A 24,915-nucleotide genomic window follows, 5' to 3' on the forward strand; every position below is an offset into this window, starting at 1 on the left:
GGCCGGAACCCTGCCCCGTGGAGCAGAGCAGAACAGGGCCCACTGCTCACCTCTCTTGCACAGGTACAGCCACGTGGGGTCCCACTGGCTCTCCTTGGCAAAGACAGCTCGCCGTAGCTGCAAGCCCATGTACTCCAGGAGCCGTTTCCGTGCCAGGAACGTCTCGCGCTCCGCCGGCATCAGCGTGTGGAAGGGGCAGTGGGCAATCTTCCGGTCCTGCACACAGCGCCAGGGTCACCACAGGGTCCCGGGCTCGCCCCTCACTGCGGGGGTGACTCTGGGTGATCGAGGGCTCCTCTCGGCTCTTATGATGTATAACTGAGGACGAACCCTGACAGACACACAAAGCTGGGAGCACACACAGCTGCACCTGGCATGAGCTCGGCACTTTGTGGGGGTTGCCTCTGCAGCCAAGGGGCTGCTCTGGGGGAGGCACTAGGAACCTTGAGCCCAGCTTTGCCCCAGAGGAGCTAATGCCCCAGCCGGGGGTCCTGCACATGACCCACACTCCCCCTCCTTCCTCACAGGAGGCTCACCACCTACCTGGAAGAATCTGAAATAGCCATAGTCCACAGCTGTGCCCACCGCCACCTTTTCCCCCTGTCTGAGCGTCACGGGCTTCAGGATGTCGGCCCCGTGATCGATGAGTCGGTCAATCTGTGGAGAACAGAACCAGGTCAGACACGCAAGGACACCCTGGCTACTGGGAGCAGTGAAGACCGCCTGAGAAGGGCCACGGTCACCTGCAGTCCCCATTGAGGCCACCCTTGCAGGTGTGCAGCAGTGCCCATGAGACAAACGGGGAGAGGGAGACGGAGACGGGGCTGACCTCATGGACAAGGAGTTGGGGCTGAGCCTCGCCTAACAATGTCACAGTGAAGTCAAGGCTAGGCCACGCCTCGGGGAGCCCTCCCTGGTGCCCGACTCGCAGCACCATAGAATCAATGGAGTCTGTGAAGTCCGTTACAGTCCTGCTCCCCTCAGGCTGTCAGTGACATGAGGGCAGACACCAGGCAGCTCTTGTTCTTCATCAGATCCCAACACACCATGGGGGTGTTCAACAAGACAGCGAGTGCACGTGTATGCTTGTATTTGGTGTGTGCGGGGCGGGGGGCCAGTGCGTGGGCATGGATGGGTATGTGTATGTGTGTTCATGGCTGGGTGGGTGTGAGTGTGCCTGCATGTAGGTAGGTGTGTGGATGTGTGTGTGTGCATGTGTGGGGCTAGTGGGTGAGTGTGTGTGGATATGCGCATGCCTGTTCATAGGTGGGTAGAAGTGTGCCTGCACGCATGTAGGTGTGCAGTGTGGGTGTGTGCGCCTGCATGTGTGAGTTCTGTGCATGAGTGGGGGCTAGTGTGTGTGCATGCATGAGTAAGGGTACACATATACGTCTGAGTGCAAGCATGCCTGACAAATGTGTGAATGCATGAGCCTGTGTGCATGTGTGCCTGACTCGTGGCAAACATACGACAGCAATGGTCTCTGGCTCAACAGGTACCACAATCCCATCCAAAGCAAAGATCATCTAAAGAGGCTGCCCCTCCTGACTTGGGAGGAGGCAAGTTCTATCGGGGGCCTGGCAGGCTCAGGGCAGCCCGTGTGAGTGAATGAAAACCAGGCCGTCACCTGTGGAAGGCTCACTGCTGTGTGCATGGGGGCCTCGCTAGCCAAGTGCAAGCAGGGCCATGATTCGGCAAAACACAACTCCCCCAGCGAGATCCCCACTCTCTGTGACATGCATAACACACACTCCACACAAACACAGCAACCCACGAGAACAATGCCCTGGGCATGGCACCAGGCACAGCGCGGGACGGCGGAGCGGCCAATGCCACCAACACCAGTGGCCAGCCTGGCCTCAACGGCTGACTCCCTGGCGCATGGGGGCACGTGTGGAGTTTATACACAGATTCCTCAAGGCCAAGTGAGGCCAGGCAAGGCATACGCCAGGCACAGGAGGCGGCTGTTTTCCACTGCTCCCGAGGATAGAGCCACCCAGATCCATTCAAGAGACCCCTGTCTTCTTGACTCTTCCTGCTGAAGCCATGATAACATGCCAAAAACCCCAAGAGTCAGTTCCCTGCTGGACATGCCTCCGAGGCCCCCCCCCACCTCATCAAATCTTTTTCAGAAAAGGTGGGCAGACGGTGGGTGAGCGAGGGCTGCCACAGGTGCTTGGTGATGGACAGGTGGGTGGACCATGGATCGACCCTTCCCTGCCCAATGTTGCTGGGGGACTTGCCAGCCCACCCCCATCCCCCAAGTGTTGTCTTTGTAGGGCACCCAGGCCTCAGTCAGTCCTGCCACTGGGACAGCTTCTCTGGACAGCTCTGCCTGGGTAGTGATGCAGCTACCCTACCCCACCCCGCCCCTGGGCTCCCAGGACTGGCCACTCGGCAGCAGCTGGGATTCACCTCCTAGTCTCACCCTGCTGGGCACCTTCTCCCCTCTGGCCAAACATCATTCCTGGGAACTTCTGCATCCCCACAGCTCCCATGTCTCCACAGACCCCTCCACACTGACCCCAACCCCTGGGAGTCACTGGGGACAACCAGTCCCAGCAGGGTGTGCAGGGTGGCCTGGGGCTTTCTCAACCCAGGTCCCATGTCCTCACCCCTTCCTCTCCCGCCACAGCCCCTCCCCATCTGCTGACCTGCCTGTCTCTCACCAGGAGTATCTTCCAACCCTGGCCCTGGCTGCCCGGGGTGACCGCCTCATCCACAGTGAGAACTGAGATACACTTTGCTGTCCCTGTGCCAAACCATTCACTTGCCAATGCTCCCCTCCAGACCCTCACCTCCCAAGCACCCCCATCTGAACTTTGACATCATTGCCTCCACCTCACCCCCCAGGCACTCTGCCCCACCTCCATGGCACAATGACCCCGTTCCCCTGCTGAGGCTCCCCAGGCATGTCCTCGGCTGCAGCTGGATAACCTCGCCCCTCCATCCCCAGAGCCCGCCTCTCCAGTGGCTCTGTCCTCCATGCCTCTCAGACCCCAGCAGCATCAGCACACTCCAGGAACCAGCCCTGCCCAGGGGGCTCCGCCTCTGAGACCACAGCCCCTGCTGAACAGCACCGGGAGGGAAGGCTGGGACCTTCCCGGGAAGAGGAAGGGGCGGCCTGAAGCTGACCGGTCCAGCGTGTGCCTCTGAGGAGTCTGTCAGGATCAGTGGGCTTGAACACGGATCCTTCAGTCGGACTTGCTCTGCTCTCAAATTAAGGAAATTTGGGGCCTCGTATCTAAGCAGAGCCTGCCCAGTGAGAGGAGCTAGAAATGTTTGTGAGAACAGGATTTTGTCCCCCGGAGGCCACAGAAAAGACAGTGAGGGAGGGACTTTCTAAAGGTCCCCGGGCTGATGAAAGCTCCTTTCTGCAGTGGTTTTTCTCCAAACACTGCTAACCTATGTTCTGGCAGCCCCTTCCTTGGCCGTTCAAAGACAAATGTGGAGCCCATGCCTGGTGCTGCAGCCATCCACGTGCCGGGGCCTGGGGAGTCAGGGGGGCCCGGAGCTCGAGCTTCACGCGTTCATTTACAGGACAATCTTTAGAAAGTTTAGTATGAGAATATTCAGGAGGCCTGGTGACCCCAGACCCTCAACGAGCTCCACCTCAGGCCTGTGCGTCCCACGTGCTCACCACGGGCCAAGGCCAAGAACAGCAGCCAAGGAGAAAGGAGAAGAAGACTGAAAACGCCGAAGCCGTGTGTGGTGGGTTCGCTTGGGTCCCCTAAAAAAGTAAGTTGAAGTCCTAACCCCCGGGATCTGTGAACATGACTTTATTTGGACATAGGGTCGTTGCAGATGATCAAAGTGACCCTTAGGGTGGTAGGTGGTCCAGTATGACCATTGTCATTTGAGAAGGGACGTTTGGCTGCAGAGACAGACATGCATGCAGAACACCATGAGCTGAGGAGGGCAGAGGTGGCCAGCCAGCCCCCAGAAGCCACGGCGAGGTCTACACCAGGGTCGCAACCCTGCAACACCGCGACCGTGGCCTCCACCCTCTAGGACCAGAGCCAGCTCACTTCTGTGGCTTAAGCCGCCTACGGTCTGCTACGGTCTGCTGCAGCAGCCACAGGAGCACCAGAGGAAGAGCCCCTGAAACGAGGTTCTGTCACAGCCTGAACAGCAAGACGTGGTGGGAGATGGAGGTGTCGCCAGGACGTAGGCAGCCCAGGCCTCTAGCAGAAGGGTCCTGCAGCACGATTGTTTACGTACACCCCCCAAGCCAGGGCACCCCTAGGGTTTCAGGGACTCCATGGACTCAGGTCCTGCAGCACCATTGTTTACGTACACCCCACAAGCCAGGGCACCCCTAGGGTTTCAGGAACTCCATGGACTCAGATCCCACGAAAGCATAATAAGAGAAAAGCACCAGATTTTCCAGGAGGCTACGGAAAAGTATTTCTGAAAGCTCCTAGCTGAAACTATAAAACTCTTAGAAGAAAACATAGGAAGAATCTTCATGACATTGAATTTGGCAATGATTTCTTGGCTATGACACCAAAGGTAAAGGCAACAAAAGAAAAAATAGACAAGCTGGACTTCATGAAAATTAAAAACTTTTGTATATCAAAATATTTGTAAATTACATACTCGATAAGGGATTACCATCTAGAATATATAGAAATGTCCTAGAACTCAACAATAATAATAAAGATTCAAAAATTGCCGAAAAAGTTGAACAGACATTTCTCCAAATAAGATACATAAATGGCCAATAAGCACATGAAAGACGTTCAACATCACTCATCATTAGGGAAATACATATCAAAACCACAATGAGAAGGCTGGCGGGGGTGACTTCCGCCTATAATCCCAGCACTTTGGGAGGCCAAGACAGACGGATTGCTTAAGGCCAGCAGTTTGAGACCAGTCTGGCCAACATGGCAAAACCCCATCTCTACTAAAAACACAAAAATTGGCTGGGTGTGGTGGTGGGCGCCTGTAATTCCAGCAAGAATCTTGAACCCAGGAGGTGGAGGCTGCAGTGAGCCGAGATCACATCACTGCACTCCTGCCTGGGCGACAGAGTGAGACTCTGTTTAAAAAACAAACAAAATACCACCTCGCATCCATTAGGATGGCAACTATCAAAAAAACAGAAAATAGCAAGTATTGGTGATAGTCGGGAGTGACTGGAACCCTGTCCACTGTTGGTGAGAACATGAAACAGTGCAGCTGCCGTGGAAACAGTAAGGAGGTTCTTCAAAACACTGAACATATGGCTGGGTGCGGTGGCTCAGGCCTGTAATCCCAGCACTTTGGGAGGCCGAGGTGGGCGGATCACTTCAGGTCAGGAGTTCAAAGATCAGCCTGACCAACATGGTGAAATCCTGTCTCTACTAAAAATATAAAAATTAGCTGGGTGTGGTGGCACACACCTGTAATCCTAGCTGCTCAGGAGGATGAGGCAGGAGGACTGCTTGGACCTGAGAGGCGGAGTTCGCAGTGAGCTGAGATCATGCCTCTGCACTCCAACCTGGGCGAAAGAGTGAGACTTGGACTCAAAAAAAAAAAAAAAAAAAAAAAAAGTAAACATAGAATGATTATACCATAGGACCCAGCCATCCCACTTCCAGGCAAGTTCCCAGAAGAACTGAAAGTGGGCTCTTGAAGAGAAACGTGTCCATTTGTGCCACTAGCGGCATTCCTCACAACAGCTCAAACGTGGAAGCAGCCCAAAGGTCCATCAACAGAGAAACGGAGAAGCCAGATGTCGTCCATGCATCCTGGGGGGTATCACTCAGCCTTGAAAAGAAAGGAAATCCTGACACCAGCTACCCCATAGATGAACCTTCAGGACAGGGTGCTGAGTGAAAGCCAGTCACAAAAAGAACAAGTACTGTGTGCTTCCATGTATGTGGGGCGTTTCACATTCACAGACAGAAAGTAGAATGGCCAGAGGCCGAGGGTGGGGAATGGGAGCGAGTGTGGAATGGAGACAGAGGCTTCGTTTCGCAAGATGAAGCAGCTCTGGAAAGGGAGGGTGATGACGGCTGCACAGCAATGAGAACAGACTTACCACGACACGCACACCTGCAGTGGTTAAGATGGTAAACTTCATGTTATAGGTACGTTACCGTAATGTTTTTGAAAGGCAAAACATTATAGGTATGTTACCGTAATGTTTTTTGGCAAACAAAAAATAAAAATGAAAAAAGATTTTTTCCATAACCAACCTGATAAATCCTCATGGCAAGCTGCAAATGAAGGGGTGTTCCCTACTTTGGTAAAGGACAGCTACCAGAAATGTACAGAAGGCACCGCAGAAACGGTCCCGTGGCTTCAGGGACACGCTGGGATGCTGTCACTCAGGTGGAACCCGGCTCAGGCAATGAGGAAACGGGAAACAGATTTAAAATACTGGAAAGGGCCAGGCGCGGTGGCTCACGCCTGTAATCCCAGCACTTTGGGAGGCCAAAGCGGGCGGATCACCTGAGGTCAGGAGTTAGAGACCAGCCTGGCCAACATGGTGAAACCCCATCTCTACTAAAAATACAAAAATTAGCTGGACGTGGTGGCGGGCGCCTGTAATCCCAGCTACTTGGGAGGCTGAGGCAGGGGAATTGCGTGAACCTGAGAGGCAGAGGTTGCAGTGAGCCGAGATCACACCTCTGCACTACAGCCTGGGCGACAAGAGCGAAACTCCGTCTAAAAAAAAAAAAAAAAAAATTGAAAAGGAAGAGATAAATCCAAAGGGATCAGTTGGAGAACTCTTAAACTAACAGAAATTCAGTCCATTAAACAGACTACAGGACCCTGATAGAAGTCACTCTAGGAAGAGGTAAGAGAATCCACATAGAGATAACAAAAGCGAATCAAATTCTGCCATATTAGTGGTTTTACAACTGGCTGATGGCATACAGATGATAAAAAATGTTTTTATATTTTATAAATAAAAAATAGGGGGCACTGGGGACCCCCTAACCCCTGACAAAGTGCTGGGAGCCCCCTAACCCCAGACGAGGTGCTGCAGAGCCCCCTGACCTCGGACGAGGCGCTGGGGAGCCCCCTAATCCTGGACGAGGCACTGGGAGCCCCCAACCCCGGACAAAGTGCTATTCCGTATGTTCAAGACACATCTTCCAATCAGCGTCCACACACAACACCACTGCCCCCTGAGCTGCCTCTCCCGTCTCGTGTCCTTTTCCTGTTCACTCAGACTTAGATGAACAAGAGACTGGTCATCAATCCTGGGCCCCATGAAGCTCAGAAAGCACATCGGGGCCCCTCCCAGCCCCCAGGTCCAGAAATGGTGCCGACTATCCACACACAGTTTCATTCCATCCTCTGCCACCTACGGAAAGCTGACCACGGCGTCCTTGCATAGTCTATCCCAGACGGAACGGGGTCTTAGAAAGAAGGACAGGAGCCTTAAAATCAGATCTGGAAACAGCATCTCAAGATAAGAATCTCAGTTCTTTAAAGTAAAGCTACCCTTTTGTGGCCTCAAACCACCTTCCAGACGCCCCCTCTTCCAGACGCCTGAGTCTCGCCCCCCTCCTGCTTCCCCCTTTCTCCCTCAGACAGGTAAGAACCAAAGTACGTATCAAGATGGACTGAGGAAAGCAAGCTCCTGGGTGGTGCCCACACCAGGCGCAGGACGGGCTGGCACAGGCAGAGGGCAGCAGGCAGCAGGCCACAGAGGGAGGCCCTGCCTGAGCCGAAGCCGCCGAGAGTTCCCGGAGCCATGTGGGAGGGACACTCAAGGGACGTGCCTAGGGCTCAGGACAGAAAGTGCCTCCAGCGCAGGCAGGACTTCCCGAGTGTGAGCTTCCACCCAAGAAAGCCGCTCCCTGTGGCCGGGGACAACGCCGCACACCCCCGCCCAGCAGCTGTGTGGACCATTGAGAAAGCCAGGATTGTGCAGCTGGACCACGGTGAGGCCTATGTGTATCCTGAATCCTGTTTTCACTGAGACAAAGTTCAGGGAACCTTTCTGTCTGGTCTGTTGAGTGGATCTGCCACTTCATATTTTTTAAGGCCTGTAAAATATTAAAAGCAGACAACATTTTGTCTTTTCTCCACTATTTAGACCACCAAGGCTTGGAGAACACAGAACAAATAATCCACTGCCGGTCAGGAATGAGAGTCAGGCAGAGAAGTCCATGAGGGCCCCACTCCCAGAGCCCCTATTCCCCATGATCAGGGCCAGCCCACCTCACACTCCTCCCTCCCCCGACCCAGGACCACCGACCCTCCCGTCCCCCTCACCAGGGCCACCCACCCTCCCGTTCCCTTCACCAGGGCCACCCAGCCCTCACACCCCTCACCAAGGTCACCCACCCTCACACCCCTACCACCCAGGGCCATCCCAACCTCCCGCCCCCCTCACCAGGGCCACCCCCCACCCTCACCAGGGCCAGCCTTTCGTCCACGCTCCTCTGGTGCTCATAGGTCAGGTCACAGGCAATACACAGGGCGCTGCCCAAGCCTTTGGTCAGGGGCAGGTTGGGGTCCGCTCCGTGGGTCAGGAGCTCCTTCACAACCTGGACATACACAGACAGGCTCATCAGTGGCCACCATGTCACCTCCCCTGACAGTGGGGAAGTCCCCAGAGCTGGGCCACTCCAGAACTAACCCCTGAAAGCAGGAGCTTCACAGAGGCCACTGCTGGCCCTTCCCATAGATCCTTCCCACGGTGGGTCCCACTGTTGGCCTGTCCCACAGAGGATGACGCTGGGCGGGGAGGGGTCCCATGTCTGGTCTGTTAGGGAGGAGCTGGGACTCCACCCAGGTGGGCCGGTTCCAGCACCTTCTCTGTCCCCTGACATAATGGGGACTCTCCAGCGTGGTCCCAGCTCCCACCTTGCTCTCCAGCCCTGGACAGAGCCAAGCCCAGGGGCCAGTGCCCCCAGCACAGGGTTAGGGGCACATCTGCCTGGTGCCCAAGCTGTCTGCCTCTGCCCCGGAACACCAGTGTCACTGTGACCACTCGGCCAGATGCAGAATGAGGCACACCTCCCTTCTCCCTACTGTGCCCAGCCACCAGCTCAGATTCCACCGAGGAAGGACAGCCGTGGCCAGACACGGGGCCTTAAGTGTTTGGCTCCCACAAGCTTCTGCCCCTCAGAACAAAGCTCTCTTCCCTCCACACCCTTGCCTCTAATAGGACCTAGCCCTGAGCTAGGACCCCACATGACTTATTGAATGGATGTCTCTCTGCAGGACAGAAGGAAGCAGGGAGCAGAGATGCTGGCCTCTGCAGAAGCACTTGGAAGCCCCATTCTACATCAGCTTTTGCAGACCTCTGCTGAAATGTCACCTCATCTGAGTAGCACTTCATGCCACTCTGCTAATGTAGCCTATCTTCCCATCATTCTCCATCCCCTCACTAAGCTTTATTTTCTTCATAATACTCGTCATTTCCTGAAATTGTGTTACATACTAGTTTATGGTCTGGCTCCTCCAACTATAATATAGAATCCTTGAGAGCAGAGACTTTAATTCAACACCTAGTGCTTAGAATGGTGCCTGTCAGGTACAAAGCAGATGCTCAGTAAATAACAGTTACATGATAGATGGATGAAGGGGTGGATGCTAGATCCTTCCATCTGGGTGAATGAAGGATGATGATGTCTAGGTAGGTGGGTGGGTGGATGGATGGATAAATAGATGAATGAATGGATAGGTGAACGGTTGAGTGGATGGATGAGTGGATAGGTAGTTGGGTTGATACATGAGTGATTGGTTAAAAGGACGGATGTATAGATGGATGGATGAGATGATGAATAAGTTGAATAATGGATGAATGGATGAGTAGAGGGTAGATGGACAGGTGAGTAGATGGATAAGTGGATGAGAAGTTGGGTGGATAGATGGATGGATGAATGGAAGAATGGGTGGATGGGTAGACAGGTGAGTGGAAGAGTGAGTGGATGGGTAGTTGGATGGACAGATGGGCAGATGGATGGATGGATGGATGGATGGATGGATGGATGGATGGATGAATGGAAGAATGGGTGGATAGATGGATGGATGGATGGATGGATGGATGGATGGATGGATGGACGGACAAATGGCCAACAACTTCAAATCCCGATGACTGATGGGATGGGCATTAGAGATGGAAACACATAGGTGCTCAGGTCTGTGGGTGCAGAACATGCTCACCAGGTCATTCCCACTGGCAATGGACAGGGAGAGCGGGGAGTGGCCACTCCATAGCAGGTTAGGATTTGCTCTGTGGGATAGAAGGAGCTGGACTACGTCCCTGGCACACTGGTTGGGGAGAAAGGCAGAAGCATGACAGGTTAGAGAGGCACCCCCACCCCTAAGGAGCACCTAACAGTAGTTATTAATTTAAATGCCATGAAATCAACATAGTCACTCAACGGCACTTCCTCCCAACCATTACCTTGCCTGGCACAAGGTGTTCAAAACTGTGGATGGAAGCATGGATGGATAGGTGAATGGATGGCGAGGTGGATGGAGCTTCAAATGGAGAAGATATTTTCTAAGCATTCATCATTTCCAAATGAAAACTAGGAGGATATTGATGCATAAGTTGATTTAAAGTTTGTTTGAAAGGACAAGGGACAGTCTGGACCACATGACCATGTGGCAGGTCCTGGCATACAGCAGGTGTGACTGAAGAAGCACCTCCTCCTCCAGGGCTCAGTGACCATAGAGGACGGCCTGAGTGTAAAGAGCCCCACCCTCGGCTGGTGGAGCACTCTCTGCACCAGGAGGGCAGCCCCGTCCATGCCCTCCCTGCCTCCTGCCCTCCTCCCCGATCCATGCCCTCCCCGCCTCCCTGACACTTCCCCTATCCTTGCCCTCTCTGCCTCCCTGCCCTCCTCTCCCGTCCCTGTCCTCCCTTCCTCTGTCTCCCTGCTCTCCTTCCCCATTCTTGCCCTCCCTGCCCCTCTGCTTCCCTGCCCGCCTCCCCCCATCCTTTCCCTCCCTGCCCTCCTCCCCAACCCATGCCCTCCCTGCCTCCCTGCTCTCCCCACTGGTCTTACCCTCCCTGCCTCCCTGCCCTCCTCCCCCCATCCTTGCCCTCCCTGCCTCCCTACCTTCTGCATTCCTCCCCCAGCCTTTCCCTCCCTGCCTCCTGCCCTCCTCCCCCATCCCTGCCCTCCCACCTCCCTGACTCCTCCCCGGGAACCCCTCTGCTTTCCTTTCCATTCTCCCATCCTTGCTCCCCTGTCAGAATGTCCCACTGTGCAACCCTCAGCTGCTCCCTTCTCTTCCTCGTCTTCTCCCAGAAGTGTTCACTAGGACCTGACCTCTGCGACTTCTCCTCCCCCACTGCAAGGACTCTTCTCTGGCCCAGCTCCCTCTCCCAGTGCTCTGCTGGGACTGTGGCCCTCAGATGTGGCAGACCCCACGTCTGGCTGGCCCAACCACCACGCACACTCCCCTTTCCCGCAGCCTTGCTGGCCAGGCCAAGGATGTACCCGCAGAAGTCTGCTGAGGGGCTCCTGGGAAAGTGACCCCCTTTCCCCTCCCTTCTGGGATACAGATGTGATGGCTGGACTGCTGCAGCGGTCATGCCCACAGCACTGAAGTTCCACCTGCTGGTCTGTCACAACGACAGTGCCACATTCAGTGTCTCCTTTTATTTCCCCAAAACTTTCCCAAACTGTCATCAGGACACAAGTGTGCGAGCAGAAGGCCCTGTGTTCACTGCCCAGGCCTTGTCCTTCACGGCGGGGGTCTTGACCAGCTGCCTTCTCGAAGCCTCACTGTTCATTCCTAACGTGGGTTCCTGCTAACCCCTCAGGCGGTCCAGTCAGGGCAGAGCGCCTGGCCCCAAGAAGACCCCCAATAGACCTGCTCCTTCTCCCCACTCTCCAAGGAGGCTCTGACCAGACAGGGGTGTTCTGAAGCAGGCAGGCCTGTCAGTGCCCCCACCTCCCTGTCTGCCCATCCCCTTCCCAGTGTCACCCACACGCCCACTTGCACACATGGCACTCCTGCACACTCATCCTCATGCTCATGTGAGGACCTCACAAGTTACCACCTTGCCGAAGGCCCAGGATCATTCATTTCACTTGTAAGTGGGTAAACTGAGACACGGTGTGCCATGTGCTCTGTGGCCAACTGGCTTGGGCTGCACCTGCTGCCACACGGCAAAGCTCAGACTTGGCCCCAGTTTCCCCGCATCCACCCCAGCCGCTGGGCATCCTCGGAGTGGTTCCCACACCCAACTTGGTAGGAATTAACCCCTAAGGCAGGCAGGAGGCAGCGGCCACAGGGCCAGCAGGGCACCACCCAGGGCTCTGGAAGATGAGACCACCCGTGGGGTCCTGAGTCAGAGACACAGGAGGGTGACAGAGGAGGGTTGGCAGCACCAGATGGTCATAGCCCAGGCCAGAGGCTCCCAAACATGTCTGACCAGGACCTGTGGTAAGAAGTAGACTTAATGCCGCCACCCAGACTCTGTGCACGTGTGTGCACAGAAATCCCGTCCTCCCGCCTTGCCTTGCTTCCCTCCCCATCCTTCCATGCTCCCTGGCTTCTGCCTAAGACTCAGCATGAGAACACGTGCTTCCGGGGGGCACAAGGCCCTGGAAGGTGGCCCCACTGCTGGGCAGCCCTGTGTCCCCGCCAGGCCCTGGCTGCCCTCACCTTGTTGTCGTCCTCCCGCTCGCAGGCCACGTGCAGAGCCGTCCTGCCCCCCTCCTCGGGGAGGGGCGTGTCCATGCTGTAGTAGGCTTGGGGAGGGCCTGGCTCGTTGCTGAGCTTCAGACTTGAGGGCAGCAGATCCAGCTGTGTAAAACGGAGGGCTCCACCAGCGCCCACGAACCTGCCGTGTGCCCACAGGAAGGCAAACGGAGCAAGGGAGCTTCCTCCCCAGACTGCGGGTCTGGAGTCTCACCCTGCGAAACCCTCTTGAAGGCAGATGCCTGACTTTCTTCGAGCCTGTCCCCTGCATGCCTGTCCCTGAGATACCCCAACATCCACAGGGGTCAGAGCCATTCTGTGCCCTCCCCTCCCGGGTCCCCCACGCGGTGAGCTGCGCACACCCACATCTAGCATGTATGTGTGCTCAATAGCTTCTGCTGTGTGCCGGCAACTGGACAAGGCTCTGGAGCACAAAAAGGAAAGCCTCACAGCTCCTAACCCCAAGGGGCTCAACTCCTTGTACAGGAAGACATGGCCTCATGGTCCACGACTGGTGGTCTTTTGCAGCTTGGTAGGGCCTGGTGGGACAAGCTAGCTTTGGCCTGCCTTTGGAGGAGGCCCTGAGGACATGGAACTGGCCTCTGTCTGCAATTATGAACCTTCCGAAAGGCATGAGATGGAGTTACATGCAAAAGGTCCTCATGGGGACCCCCATGCTCTGTGGACTGCCTGAAGCATCAAGTTCTTAACTCATTCCAATCAACCATTTTTGCCTCTTGATACCAGAACAAGCTCACTGACTAAGGCTCTCATCTGGATGGGTTGTTTCTATACAGGATCTCCACCGCCTGGGCCCCAAGCCAGGAGGCCCATCATGCTCGGTGAGCACAGGCTAGGCATAGTGTGTGAATCCATCCAGGCACACCTGGCCAAGGCCCCATACCCCTACCGCAGGTCGCGAAGCACACACCTTGCTGGACTTGTAAGTGCCGTCCTTGTCAGATGCCTCGGCGTCCACGTCGGTGATGGCATGCAGCAGCAGCTCCACGATCTGTACCCCCTCCTCCCCAGGAAGGGCGGCAGCGATGTGGAGTGGTGTCAGGGTGCCCAGCTGCAGAGGAAACACCGGGATGGGCGGCAAGGCATGTACTCGTGGGGAGAGACAGGTGAGGTACCTGGGGAGCCCAAATGCCAGGGACATGGCTGAGACTCCGAGGGCACCATTCTCAGCCTCACCTGCCCCACAATGTGCAGGACACTGGTCCCTGAAGGCAGCAGGGAAAAGCTCCCAACACGCTAAGCAAGCCACATGTGTTGCTTCCAATGCCTAATGTCTGCCAGGGCCGCAGGCAGGAAGGCCCACCCTGAACCAGTGTGATTTTAAGCCATTGTCCACACTCTCCTCTGAGAAAAGCCCCTCCCTGCCCTGCCAGGCCCACCACATTAACAGCCGTGCAGCTCCTGAGTGACCTCCCGACTCCAGCCCCTGACCTGTCCATTCTCCACGCACAGTGTCCCCAGCCATCAGCTGACAACATCCATAGAGGCCACTGCTGTGCAGCAGCGACAGAGGTGTTCGTAGGGGCCCCGGCCTCTAGAGGCAGCTCTGCTGTCCTAAGGGAGAGCATGGCTGGGAATGGACAGTGGGCTTTGGGTCAAGGGATGCTCCCCAGTCCCTTGAAGACCAGCCTCGCTCAAACAGGAAAGAGAAAAGAACCCAGGAGGGACCCCTGAGGGGGACACAGGTGAGCCTGCATGGTGGGAAGAGTCACCAGCATGAGGACCTGCCAGAGGAACTTGGGGAGAGCAGCTGGGTGTGCCCATGCATGCCCATCCACCAGTGACCCAGGGAGATGGCCGGCGCATCTGAGGCAGAGAGCAGGGTAGGTTCCAGGCAGCTGCCGACTCCTAGGAACAACAGGACTCTCCCAGCTTGACAGCAGCCCCTGGGACCCCCACACAGCCCAACACCCACAGCCTCAAGCACGACCAGGGCCAGCGGCATCCACACCCAGCAGAGGCACGTGGCGAGAGGAGAGAGACGGGAATACAATGCAGGCATCGCCTGACGCTGAGGAGGCCGGTGCTGCAGTCGACAATCTACTGACCTCAGAGGGACGCAGACCTAAGCAGGCAAGGGGAGAATGGGCAGCCCACTGCTCCACTGTAACTGCAGCCCAGGCCACCAGGAGGCGCATGGGGCCGTGCACCCACGACAGTCAGCCGGAGGCCACACCCTCCTTATGTGTCATGTCACCCCTAAGACAGCAGCAGCAACAGCAACAACTGAGCTAGTAACAGAACCAACCCAGCTGAGGGGTGAATCGGGAAATGATTAAGCTGAGGAAATTCCCCAAAACAGCAGAACCACAAAGACATAGAAAACACTCCCAAACAACATCAGGGGACATGAGAGAGAGAGCTGGAGTTCTAACATCTCTCAGGTAGGAGCTCCAGGACAGTAGGGAGAGCACAATGGAGAGAAATACCAGACAAATAATGCGAGAAACCTTCACAGACCCACAGCTCTGACCCAGTGCTAAGGTGACTTGAGGAGGAAGAGAATTAACCCTTACAAAGACACAGGAGTCAGGGGGGCATCCCACTTCTCATCAAGTCCCACGAGTTCCGGAAAGGCAGAAGACAGTGAGGCAGGACCTTCCAAGGTCTAAGGGAAATCTGGTCCTTGGGGATGAAACAGTTGTTTTATACCTATTTCTAACAGGTGCTTGAAGCTGGCTCGATTGTCCCATATAACTGATGTTTTTGGTTCCTTTGAATAAACAGTGAAATTGACCCTCCCAATCGGGAAACTTGGGAAAGTTAAATTTGTTTTATCTGAGCTCCTTTCTCAGGAAATTGACCCTCAGACCTCCCAGATAGTACCAAGGAGCTGAGACCCACCAGATCACAGCATCTGGAAAGTGAGATTGCAAATGCCTCACCCTTCATGACTGCCTCATCTGCCAGCTGCTTCCTCCTGGCCAACTCCTCTTCCTCACTCTCCCTAATTCATGTTTTCCCATGCATGGTTACATTTCCTCCCAGCAATATAAACCCCTAATTTTAGTGGGTTGTGTATGTAGATGGATTTGAGACTGATCTCCCATCTCCTTGGTTGCAGCACCCTATTAAAGCCTTCTTCCCTGGCAATACTCGTCTCAGTGATTGGCTTTCTGTGTGGCAAGCAGCAGGACCTCAACCAAACTCCTGCTGTTTCAGTAACAGATTTTGGTTCCCTGACTGGGAATGCATTGCTCATGGCTCAGCTGCTATGGGCCAAGAATCTCAGAAGCACCCCCCACCCCCTCAAGCAGCTGCCTGACCCTTTTTTGCTGGAGATAGATTTTGGTCTCTCTCTTTGGTCACACCACTGCCAGCTCCAACAGTGTTCCTGATTGCCCAAAAAGAACAGACTTTGAAATGTGACATTTGTGTCTGGGTGGATGGCTATCTTTTGTGGGCACCAGAGAGCAGGATGTGCTCCCCTCAATTTGGGGATATTCCAAAAGAATTCCATTTTCAGGTTGAACAGGCCTGACAGAAAGTAAGCACCCCGGCTGTTCCAGTTGGGACACAGTTGGGGCTTGTTTGTTGCTGCAGCAGTTGGATTGTGTTTTGGTAATTGTTTGTATCAATGTAGTCATGGGAAATCGGAATACACTGATCACCTTCTTGGCCCTGCTATTCTTTGGAATCTAGAGAAGTTTGGCCTCTCCATGGGCCTCATGTGACATGTGAATGGGAAAGTGGGATGGAGTTCCCTGTATCCAGGAGTTTATGCTGCTGTTCTAAGCAGGGTTGAGCCTGGTTAATAGGTGATGTTGTGCGGTGCCATCTGGCCCCAGTGTTCTTTGACATCTTGGGAGGTTTGGCCTTTAAAACTCAAACCCATATGGAAACTGCTTTACCCCAAACTTTGGTTCACAGCCTTCACTGGATTACCTATTAGGGCAAACAGAGTTTAGCCATGTGAACATGCTTGTTAACTGATGAGTTTGTATTACTACCTCGTGGCTAGAGTTAAAGGTAAAAGCTATTGGATCTTTGTATGTATGCACATATATGTATGTTTAGATGTGTTTGTGTTGTACATTCGTTATGTTGTATGTTGTGCCTACAAAATTAGCTTATAAATAACTGTGCTCATAAATTAAATACAGGAGTCTAAGCAATTTTCAAGTTCAGACGACTTAAGTAAATCTTTAATAAACAAACTGGCTTTAACATTAAGATAAAAATACAAATGTCTTTGAAATTGTCAGCATATATTTTTATCCGGGTTTTTTTTTTTTTTTGAGACAGAGTTTTGCACTTGTTGCCCACGCTGGAGTGCAATGGCGTGATCTCACTTCACCTCAAAAATGGAGACCGATCAGTAAACCTAAAAAGTTATGAAATTATCCTGAGTCTTAAACCAAAAATTCTATTTTCTGTGCAACCTTACACTTGGAAGAAAAGTTTAATTTCTTTCAAGGCTGGGCACTAAGAGTCCTGGACAGTGAGACCCACCTGCCCTCAAACACTCGATGCCGCCTGAGTGACAACTGGCAAGGCTGGTGGCCAGAGAGAGCCGTCAGCTCTCACCCCATCAACACCCTGTGAATATGGTAAAGTGCTGAAACGATGGACGATGGACGAGTGTTTACACAACTGAAGAAGAAAAAATCTACAAGCAAATTTCACAGCCAAGTGGACAGATCCCCATCATGTGTCTGCATAATGGGCCCCCTATTCTGGGGGCACCCAAAGGTGGCCCTGGTGCCAGTTCGTGATCCATCTGGAATCTCCACAGCCACTGTGGACAGCAGTCATTTCTTGAGTGTGGATGGGTGGATGCACTGAATGGAAAATTGTGATGGGGTTAGTCTAGATTTTAAATTAGAGAAATGACTGTAGGGCCCTTCAAAACACAAAGAGAACGACAACAAGGGTTCAGGCAAAGGGATGAAACACAACAGACAATGTCATGTTAAAGTGAACAGGAAACGCCGCAGTGAGCCCACGCTTGCCGCCATACCTCCATCTCGCCCTGTCCCCTGTGCAGCCTAACCAGGCCCTCATGGACTGACAGAGCTGCAAGGGAAGCCTGGCCTCACTCCAGATGCCTCTGAGAGGAGACGCAGTCGTGGGCAGTGACTGATTCCATTCCAGAGCAGTGGAAATCCAGGAAGGAAGCCCTTCCAGTAGCTGTGCTGTGGGGAAGGCTGCGGGAATCTGGGGCCAGGCACGGGGATGCCCACTGCCCAGGGGGACAGGTGGGAAAAGCAGAGTCGTTTGAACGAGCAAAGCCCATGAAGCCCTGAGTCCCCGGGGAAACTCAGCAGAAACACTAAACTTTCTTCGAAGAACTAGCAGGCTAATTTCTTCCAGAGCCAAATGCCCTGTGAAGCCGCTTGCTCACGGGTGGGCGTGGCCTCAGAGGGGGACGCCATCCTCTGGGAAAGGCACAGGCTGTGTCTCTTAGCAGGCACAGGACTCACACTTCTTAAGAAAGAAAACATAAAATCAGATTCCCCTTCAAAGATTTTTTTCTCAGCTAAATATTTTGCCGGCTGGATCTGTTGTGGTAAAGATAAAATCTCAGCACTAAAACCCTTTGCCTCCGCTGCTGGTGTCCTTGTGATGCTGAGCCTGGGGTGAAAGGGGGCCCGCCACATCCAGAGCACACACACCACAGTACACACACAGCACACCACACACTCAAACCACACACACCACTCACACCACAAAGACACAATCACACACAGGCACACACACCTCTGAGGGGTCACTGAGCAAAAGGCTGGCCAGCTCAGGGGGAAGCTGTGCCTCCGGAGGGTACTTGCGCCTCAGGAGAGGCTGGGGCCAGGTGGGTGGGGATTGTGCAGCCATGCAGGGCTGAGGGAGAAGCTCAAGGAAGGAGGAAGGGGTTGGGGGTAGGGGGCCCAGGTGGCAGCGGGAATGACCGTGCGTGCAGGGCAGGTGTAGGACCCAGCCAAGCTCGCTGACCCTGCAGCAGGCACAGAATCATAGCTGCGGGAACTAGATTGGCCTTGAGCAGCGGCCCCCAGCGTCCAGACCCCTATCCAGACCCTTACCACTCTGAAGCCCGCAGAACTGTGTTCATGTGGGTGCTGGCTCTCCTTGTCTGTCACTACTAGGTAAAGCTCAAAAACTGTCAAAATGTGTCCAGAATGCATTCCTTCGCCTGAAAAAGTGGGTACACTTGTGTGCCTGCTGGACTTCAAGAACCTGGACTGCGCACAGGACCTGCCATGAGTGTTACAGCTCTTAAAGATGGTGGGTCTGGAGTTTGTTCCTTCAGATGTGTCCAGTTTCTTCCTTTCCGTGAGTTCATGGTCTCACTGACTTCAACAATAAAGCCTAGACCTTCACAGCGAGTGTTACAGCTCTTAAAGGTGGTGCAGACCCAAACAGCAAAATTTATTGTTCAAAGAAAAAAGCTTCCACAGCGTGCAACGTGACCTAAGGAGGTTGCCGCTGCTGGCTGGGGAAAAGAGAGCGGGGAGGGGGGTGGACTGCGGCCAGCTTTTATTTGCTTATTTGGCCCTGGCCACATCCTGCTGATTGGTCCATTTTACAGAGCACTGATTGGTCCATTTCACAGAGTGCTGATTGGTGCATTTACATTTCTTTAGCTAGACACAGTGCTGATTGGTGCGATTTTACAGAGTGCTGATTGGCACGTTAGAATCCTTTAGCTAGACACAGAGCGCTGATTGGTGCATTTACAATCCTTTAGCTAGACATAAAAGCTCTCCAAGGCCCCGCCCAACCCAGAAGCTCGGCTGGCTTCACCTCTCAATAACCGCTCACCAACTTGTTAACCATAACAAACCCACTGCATGTTACCAATAAGTAATACTGTCACAAAAAGTTATTTTACAAAGCAAAACCAGTTAGGGAGAAGGGTGGCACTGTTTTCCACCTTTGCTGGATTCCCCTATCTGCTCTGCTGCAGCCTTGGTGGAAGTGAGTGGAGACCCAGCTTCCCCCAGGTATGCGGCTGGATGAAGGAGTATTTGAGCAGCCTTTCTGATCATCATGGTCTTCCTGTTTGAACTACCCAGGCTGGGGGCGGTGAGCTAGCTACCCGGTGGAGCTGGACACTCATCAACCAGCCTCCCACACCTGGTTGCACTGAAGCCCACGGGCCCATCTCTCACTGTCAATGGATCTTCATCCACCTGGCGATGGTTCGACATCAGAACTTGGCTGTGTGGCCAAGTTCTGCTATGCCATCTCACCCGAAAAACCTCTGAATACCCACGTCTCAAAGGAAGCTATGAAGGTCTTGGTGGTGGATACAAGTGTCCAAAATTCTGCTTTTCACTTGAAAATGTAAATTTCACCAGCAACAAATAGTGTCATATGTTTTCCTTAAAGCGGCAGGCTGTGTTCAGGAGAATGAACAGCCACATACCAGTGGTCATTCTTCTGATCAAAAATGGGGCAGGAGGTTAAGGAAGACACCACATTCTATTTGTTACTCTGGCCCTGGGGGAAGCGCTTCTTGCACAGAAGCGGTGTGCCTTGGTCTATGGCAGATGCACATCAGTGTCCTTCCCGTGTTTTCTGATCCAGAATATTCAAGGGGTGTATACTCAAGGAGCAAGATTTAATGCAATTCGTCATTGCTTTTCTGCTTTGTCAAAGGCATTCTTCAGTGAGACAGGCATCCCCCCAAGTGCACATCGCGGTGAAGGAATACCATGCCCCCATGCAGGCTGGGCACTGCTGCCTTGCAGGCTGGGGGTTGGTGGTCTGCATTTCCCTGTCTTCATACCTTCCACCAATGTCAACACAAGGAGAAGGCTAACAGAGTCTCAGGGTTATCAAGAGAATCGTTTTGACCCCACAGACTCCCTGAAAGGGTCTTGGACCCCCCAGGGGTGCATGGACCACATTTTGAGACACACTGGTATAGACAGGGTGGGCAGTAGGGATGTGTGGGCTGCCCAGGCAGGTGTCTCTCACATGCACCATGGCTAGGATAGGACCCCTGGACTGTGGCCCCTGCTGAGGCTCCCACAGAGACACTTCAGGCCAGTGCCAAAGGCCAAAGCAGGGCTGGGGTGGCACTGAAAACAGCCCGTCACTGTGGCACCCCCACAGGCTCGGCCATGGCGTGGAGGCACCAACACAGGGATGCTCACACATTCAGACACACATCTCCGGACACAACGTCTCCCGCTGGCACACGGAAGAGACATGGGTCTGCTGTGCATAGGATTCAGCCCTGATGGTGGCCCTCCACCCCTGCCCCCTGGCACCAGGACCTACTCGATCATGGACAGCGCCATCCTCCGCATGGTCCCTTTGTCGAAGCTGCTGGTGCAGAGTGAGGGCGAGGCCATCTTCAGCAAGCTGTGGGACTGGGCGCTCCTCTCCAGCATGGCCTGTGAGAGCTCGATGGAGAAGTTGCACACACACACGTTGGACTCAAAGTTCGTCTCACTGCTGCACAGAGTGCCCCGGTCTGTGTTTCCCAGTATGTCCTCGAGCCCACTTTCCACATGGCCAAGGCTGCCCTTCACCAACGGGGAGTCCCCCTTCAGAGAGCTGCTCCTGTGGTCCACGGACTCCCCAGGCTGTCCAATGTCCTGAGAGTGGCCGCCCTCCTGGCTGCCCAAGATGTGTGGCAGTGGCGGTGGTGTTGGCGGTGGCCTCAGCTCACAGCTACCCTGGAAAGGCACGTTCACCTCACTGTACAGAGACTCCAGGTTTGTGTCCATGAGTGATGACGAAAGGATCGGAACAACTGGGAATTCTGGAGGTTCCTTTGGAAAGAACCAAAAAAGTGTCATTAGAAGAAATTGGAGTGACAACCTCATTCTAGGACCTTCTTCAGCAAGGACCAATGCCCATGGCCTAGAGCTGTCTTCAAAGCACCTAGGCTGAAAAGACCAGGGCAGCTTTCCCCAAACCCTCAAAGAGGGGAAAAAAACCCTGTGAAGGTATCGCACGGAAGCCTGCACCTGACCAGGCCACACCCCAGGCTGCATGGCCCTATACATGGCTGCTGAGCTCACAAAATGTGGCCCGTCCACATCCAGGTGCTTAGGAGTGAAGGAGAGGTTGGAAAACGAAGGCAAATACCTTAATGATGCTGCTTATTGATCATACACCAACATGATTGGATTTTGAATAAATTAGGCTAAATTAAATATATTATTAAAATTAATTTCACCTGTTTTACTTTTTCATGTGGCTACCTCCCAAATTTCAATTACACGTTGTATTTCTGTCACATGGCACTGCCCTTGATCTGCTTGTGTTTTGAGCCATGGTTCCCAAAGTGTGGCCCCTGGACCAGAGGCATCGTTGAAACCAGCCCAAGAGTCCCACAGATAGTTGTTTTTGGATAAACATAGAAATCGACTCTTCTGTTAAAGCTTGAAACTCCTATTTGTTTTATCTGAGTTCCTTCCTCAGGAAAGGACCTTCAGGAAGCATCAGAGAGCTGAAACCCACCAGATCACCACACCAGATGTCTCTTTGCCTTGTCCTAGTTCCTGTTTTCTTACACATTGTTACATTTCTCTCCTGCTACATAAACTCCCGGTGTTAGTCAGTCAGGGAGATGGACTTGAGACTGAGTTCCCATCTCCCTGGCTGCAGCACCCGATTAAAGCCTTCTTCCTTGGCAATACTTGGCATCTCAGTGATTGGCTTTCTGTGCAGTGAGCAGCAGGACTGAGACTGAACCCCTGGTGTTTCAGTAACATCGGTACTGCCAGGAAACTGTTAGGCATGCAGATTCTCAGCCCCATCTTGGGGGCGTCGTCATGGATGCCCGCTCTCCCTCCACAGTACCCCTTTCCTGCACAGTGCTGGCAGGGCAGGTCTCGGGGCCCCAGGCTGCTATGCAAGTGACGCGTAAAGAACACATAATCACTTGGCAACTGTGGTGGAGCTCAGGGTCCCTTAAGGGATACCCAGGCTCTATCTCTCTTGCCCAGTCCCTGCCTTATCTTATAACTCACCCTGTACAAGCCTGGTGCACACAGGAGGACGGAGGAGGCTCGGTGGATACTTAGAGAGACAGAGAAGACAACAGGGGACAGTTGGTGGTGCAGTGACCACCAGGGGCTGACCTGGGGCTCAGGCATGGTCCGTTCAGCAACATTGGGCTTGAAGGACTGGGCAGGGTAGTAGATGAGGAAACACATGCTGAGCGCCGTGAGACCCTCATCTGAGCACTTGTTCACGTCGGCCCCACAGTCCAGGAGAAGGTTGACAATGTCGTTGTGGCAGTGAGTCTGGAGGGAGATGAGGCGGGACTCAGGAGGATGCGCCTGGGAAGGGTCACTGGGCGTCCTGATGCCCTCATGAGGCCACCCCATGGCAGGGCAGGAACCGGTGCTCATTCGGGAGCTTAGCAAAGGGACAAGTGTGGGACAGAGGAATGGAATGGGCACTCTGCCCCAAACCCTTCTCCACAAGACCATAAGTGTCACACTCAGCTGAGGGGGTTTCTGCTGAACGGTGAGGCAGAGGTATGGATACATCAGTATCCCCATGTACCTCAGCTCTGCTCCTGCAGAGGGGGCCACAGAGGGCCACCCACATGTGTGACCCTTACAGCTAAGCTCCTGCGGGCACCAGCCAGGAGGGTGAGGGACTTACAGCAGCCGCAGCGAGCACAGTGTAGCCTTTTGCGTCCGCCACGTCGGCACTAGCAAAGTTGTCCTTCAGGATCCCAGAAATCCAGTCGTGGTTCCCTTCCTCAGCCTTTAGGATCATCTCCGTGGAAAGTCGCTCTTTGGGCCCGCAGAGTGCAAAGCCACTGCGCTTCCCCTCCAGGATGGCGCCCATGTTCCAGCTGGTGTGAGCCGGCTTGTTCCTGGCAACACAACAACTTTCAGTGGTCCTAGACCAGGTTCTGCACCTCCCATGAGAAAAGGTCCAGCTGGGCCACCTCCCTCCAATGCCTCCCCTTCTTGTGGCTCAGCCCCCCAGTGTTCACTCCTCAGGCATCCTGAGTGCTGGCAGCTGCACCCCCAGCTGCTCATGATCCACTAGGTTGCACATGGTGGTGTGGACATGCCACCTGGACGTCAAGATGCTTGGGCTACATGTCTGTCCCAGCAGGAATGTGCTGGCTGCGAGTACACCCATGCATCTCTCATTCATCTGGGTCACTGGGTGTTTGCTAAGAAATGGGCTGTAACAGCAAAGGTGCTCGGTAGGAAGGAGGCCAACATACATGTGGGTCCAGTCTCAGTACCAACACCCACATTCCACCCTCTGCTCATACACTTTTGTCTGAGTAGACAACACGCATATCTCATGGCTTACCACACAACACTGATGCCTCCTGGTGTGTACACAACCTCTTTTCACAATAGAGAACCTGTGCATTACAGTTGCTTCTGTACCTAACAGTCTTCTGCCTACACAGTGCTGGCAGGGCAGGTCTCGGGGCCCCAGGCTGCTATGCAAGTGACGAGTAAAGAACACATATCACTTGGCATCTGTGGTGGAGCTCAGGGTCTCTTGGGGGATGCCCAGGCTCTATCTCTCTTGCCCACTCCCTGCCTTATCTTGTAACTCACCCTGTACAAGCCTGGTCCACACAGGAAGACCAGTTGTAACTGTCAACAATTACAAGCCCAGTTGATGTTTGCATGATGGATGGATGGATGGTTGGGTAGGTGGATGGATGTTGCATGAGTGAATTGATGGATGAATGGGTGGGTGAGTGGATGAATGGACAGGTGGGTGGGAAGATGGATGAATGGGTAGGTGGGAGGGTGGATGGATGGGCAGGTAGATGAATAGATGGATGAGTGGGTGGGTGGATGAATGGGTGCTGCATTGGTGGATTGATAGATGAATGGATGGGTGGGTAGGTGGATGCATGAATAGATTGATGGATGGATAGATGGGTAGGTGAGTGGATGAATGGGTAGGTAGGTGGGTAGATGAATGGATGGTTGGATGAATGGATAAAGAATGGTGGTGGTGGATGGAATGGGTAGGTGGATGGTAGATGAAAGGAATGGATAAACATGGTGGATGGATGAAGGGTGGTGGATGGACAAGGATGGATGGAATGGATGGAAAGGGTGGAATGGTGGATAGGACAATGGATGGAAGGATGAATGGATACAAAGGAAGGGGTGGAATGGATGGATGGACCGGACTGGTGGTGGACAAGGATGAATGGATGGAATAGAATGGATGGAAGGAATGGATGGAATGGATGGACTGATAGATGAATGGATGGGTGGGTGGGTGAATGGGTAGGTGGGTGGATAGATGAATGGATGGCTGGATGAATGGACGCTGCATGGGTGTATTGATGGATGACTGAATGGGTGGGTGGGT

The 24,915-nt window shown here is 53.9% G+C and overlaps 1 protein-coding gene across 1 annotated transcript in view; it reads right to left on the reverse strand.

Annotated features, from left to right (window-relative positions):
• ANKMY1 (ankyrin repeat and MYND domain containing 1) overlaps window positions 1-24,915 on the reverse strand; it is a 67,815-nt gene that overhangs the window by 18,785 nt on the left and 24,115 nt on the right. The window contains exons 6-13 of the mRNA XM_031651721.1: window positions 23,212-23,428; window positions 22,680-22,844; window positions 20,864-21,362; window positions 13,550-13,896; window positions 12,583-12,723; window positions 8,364-8,495; window positions 544-657; window positions 51-216 (exon numbers count right to left, since the gene is read on the reverse strand). Coding sequence (XP_031507581.1) covers window positions 51-216; window positions 544-657; window positions 8,364-8,495; window positions 12,583-12,723; window positions 13,550-13,896; window positions 20,864-21,362; window positions 22,680-22,844; window positions 23,212-23,428 — 1,781 coding nt within the window. The remainder of the gene's footprint in view (window positions 1-50; window positions 217-543; window positions 658-8,363; window positions 8,496-12,582; window positions 12,724-13,549; window positions 13,897-20,863; window positions 21,363-22,679; window positions 22,845-23,211; window positions 23,429-24,915) is intronic.

The sequence above is a fragment of the Papio anubis genome, chromosome 10 (genome assembly GCF_008728515.1).
Source record: "Papio anubis isolate 15944 chromosome 10, Panubis1.0, whole genome shotgun sequence".
Taxonomy (NCBI): domain Eukaryota; kingdom Metazoa; phylum Chordata; class Mammalia; order Primates; family Cercopithecidae; genus Papio; species Papio anubis.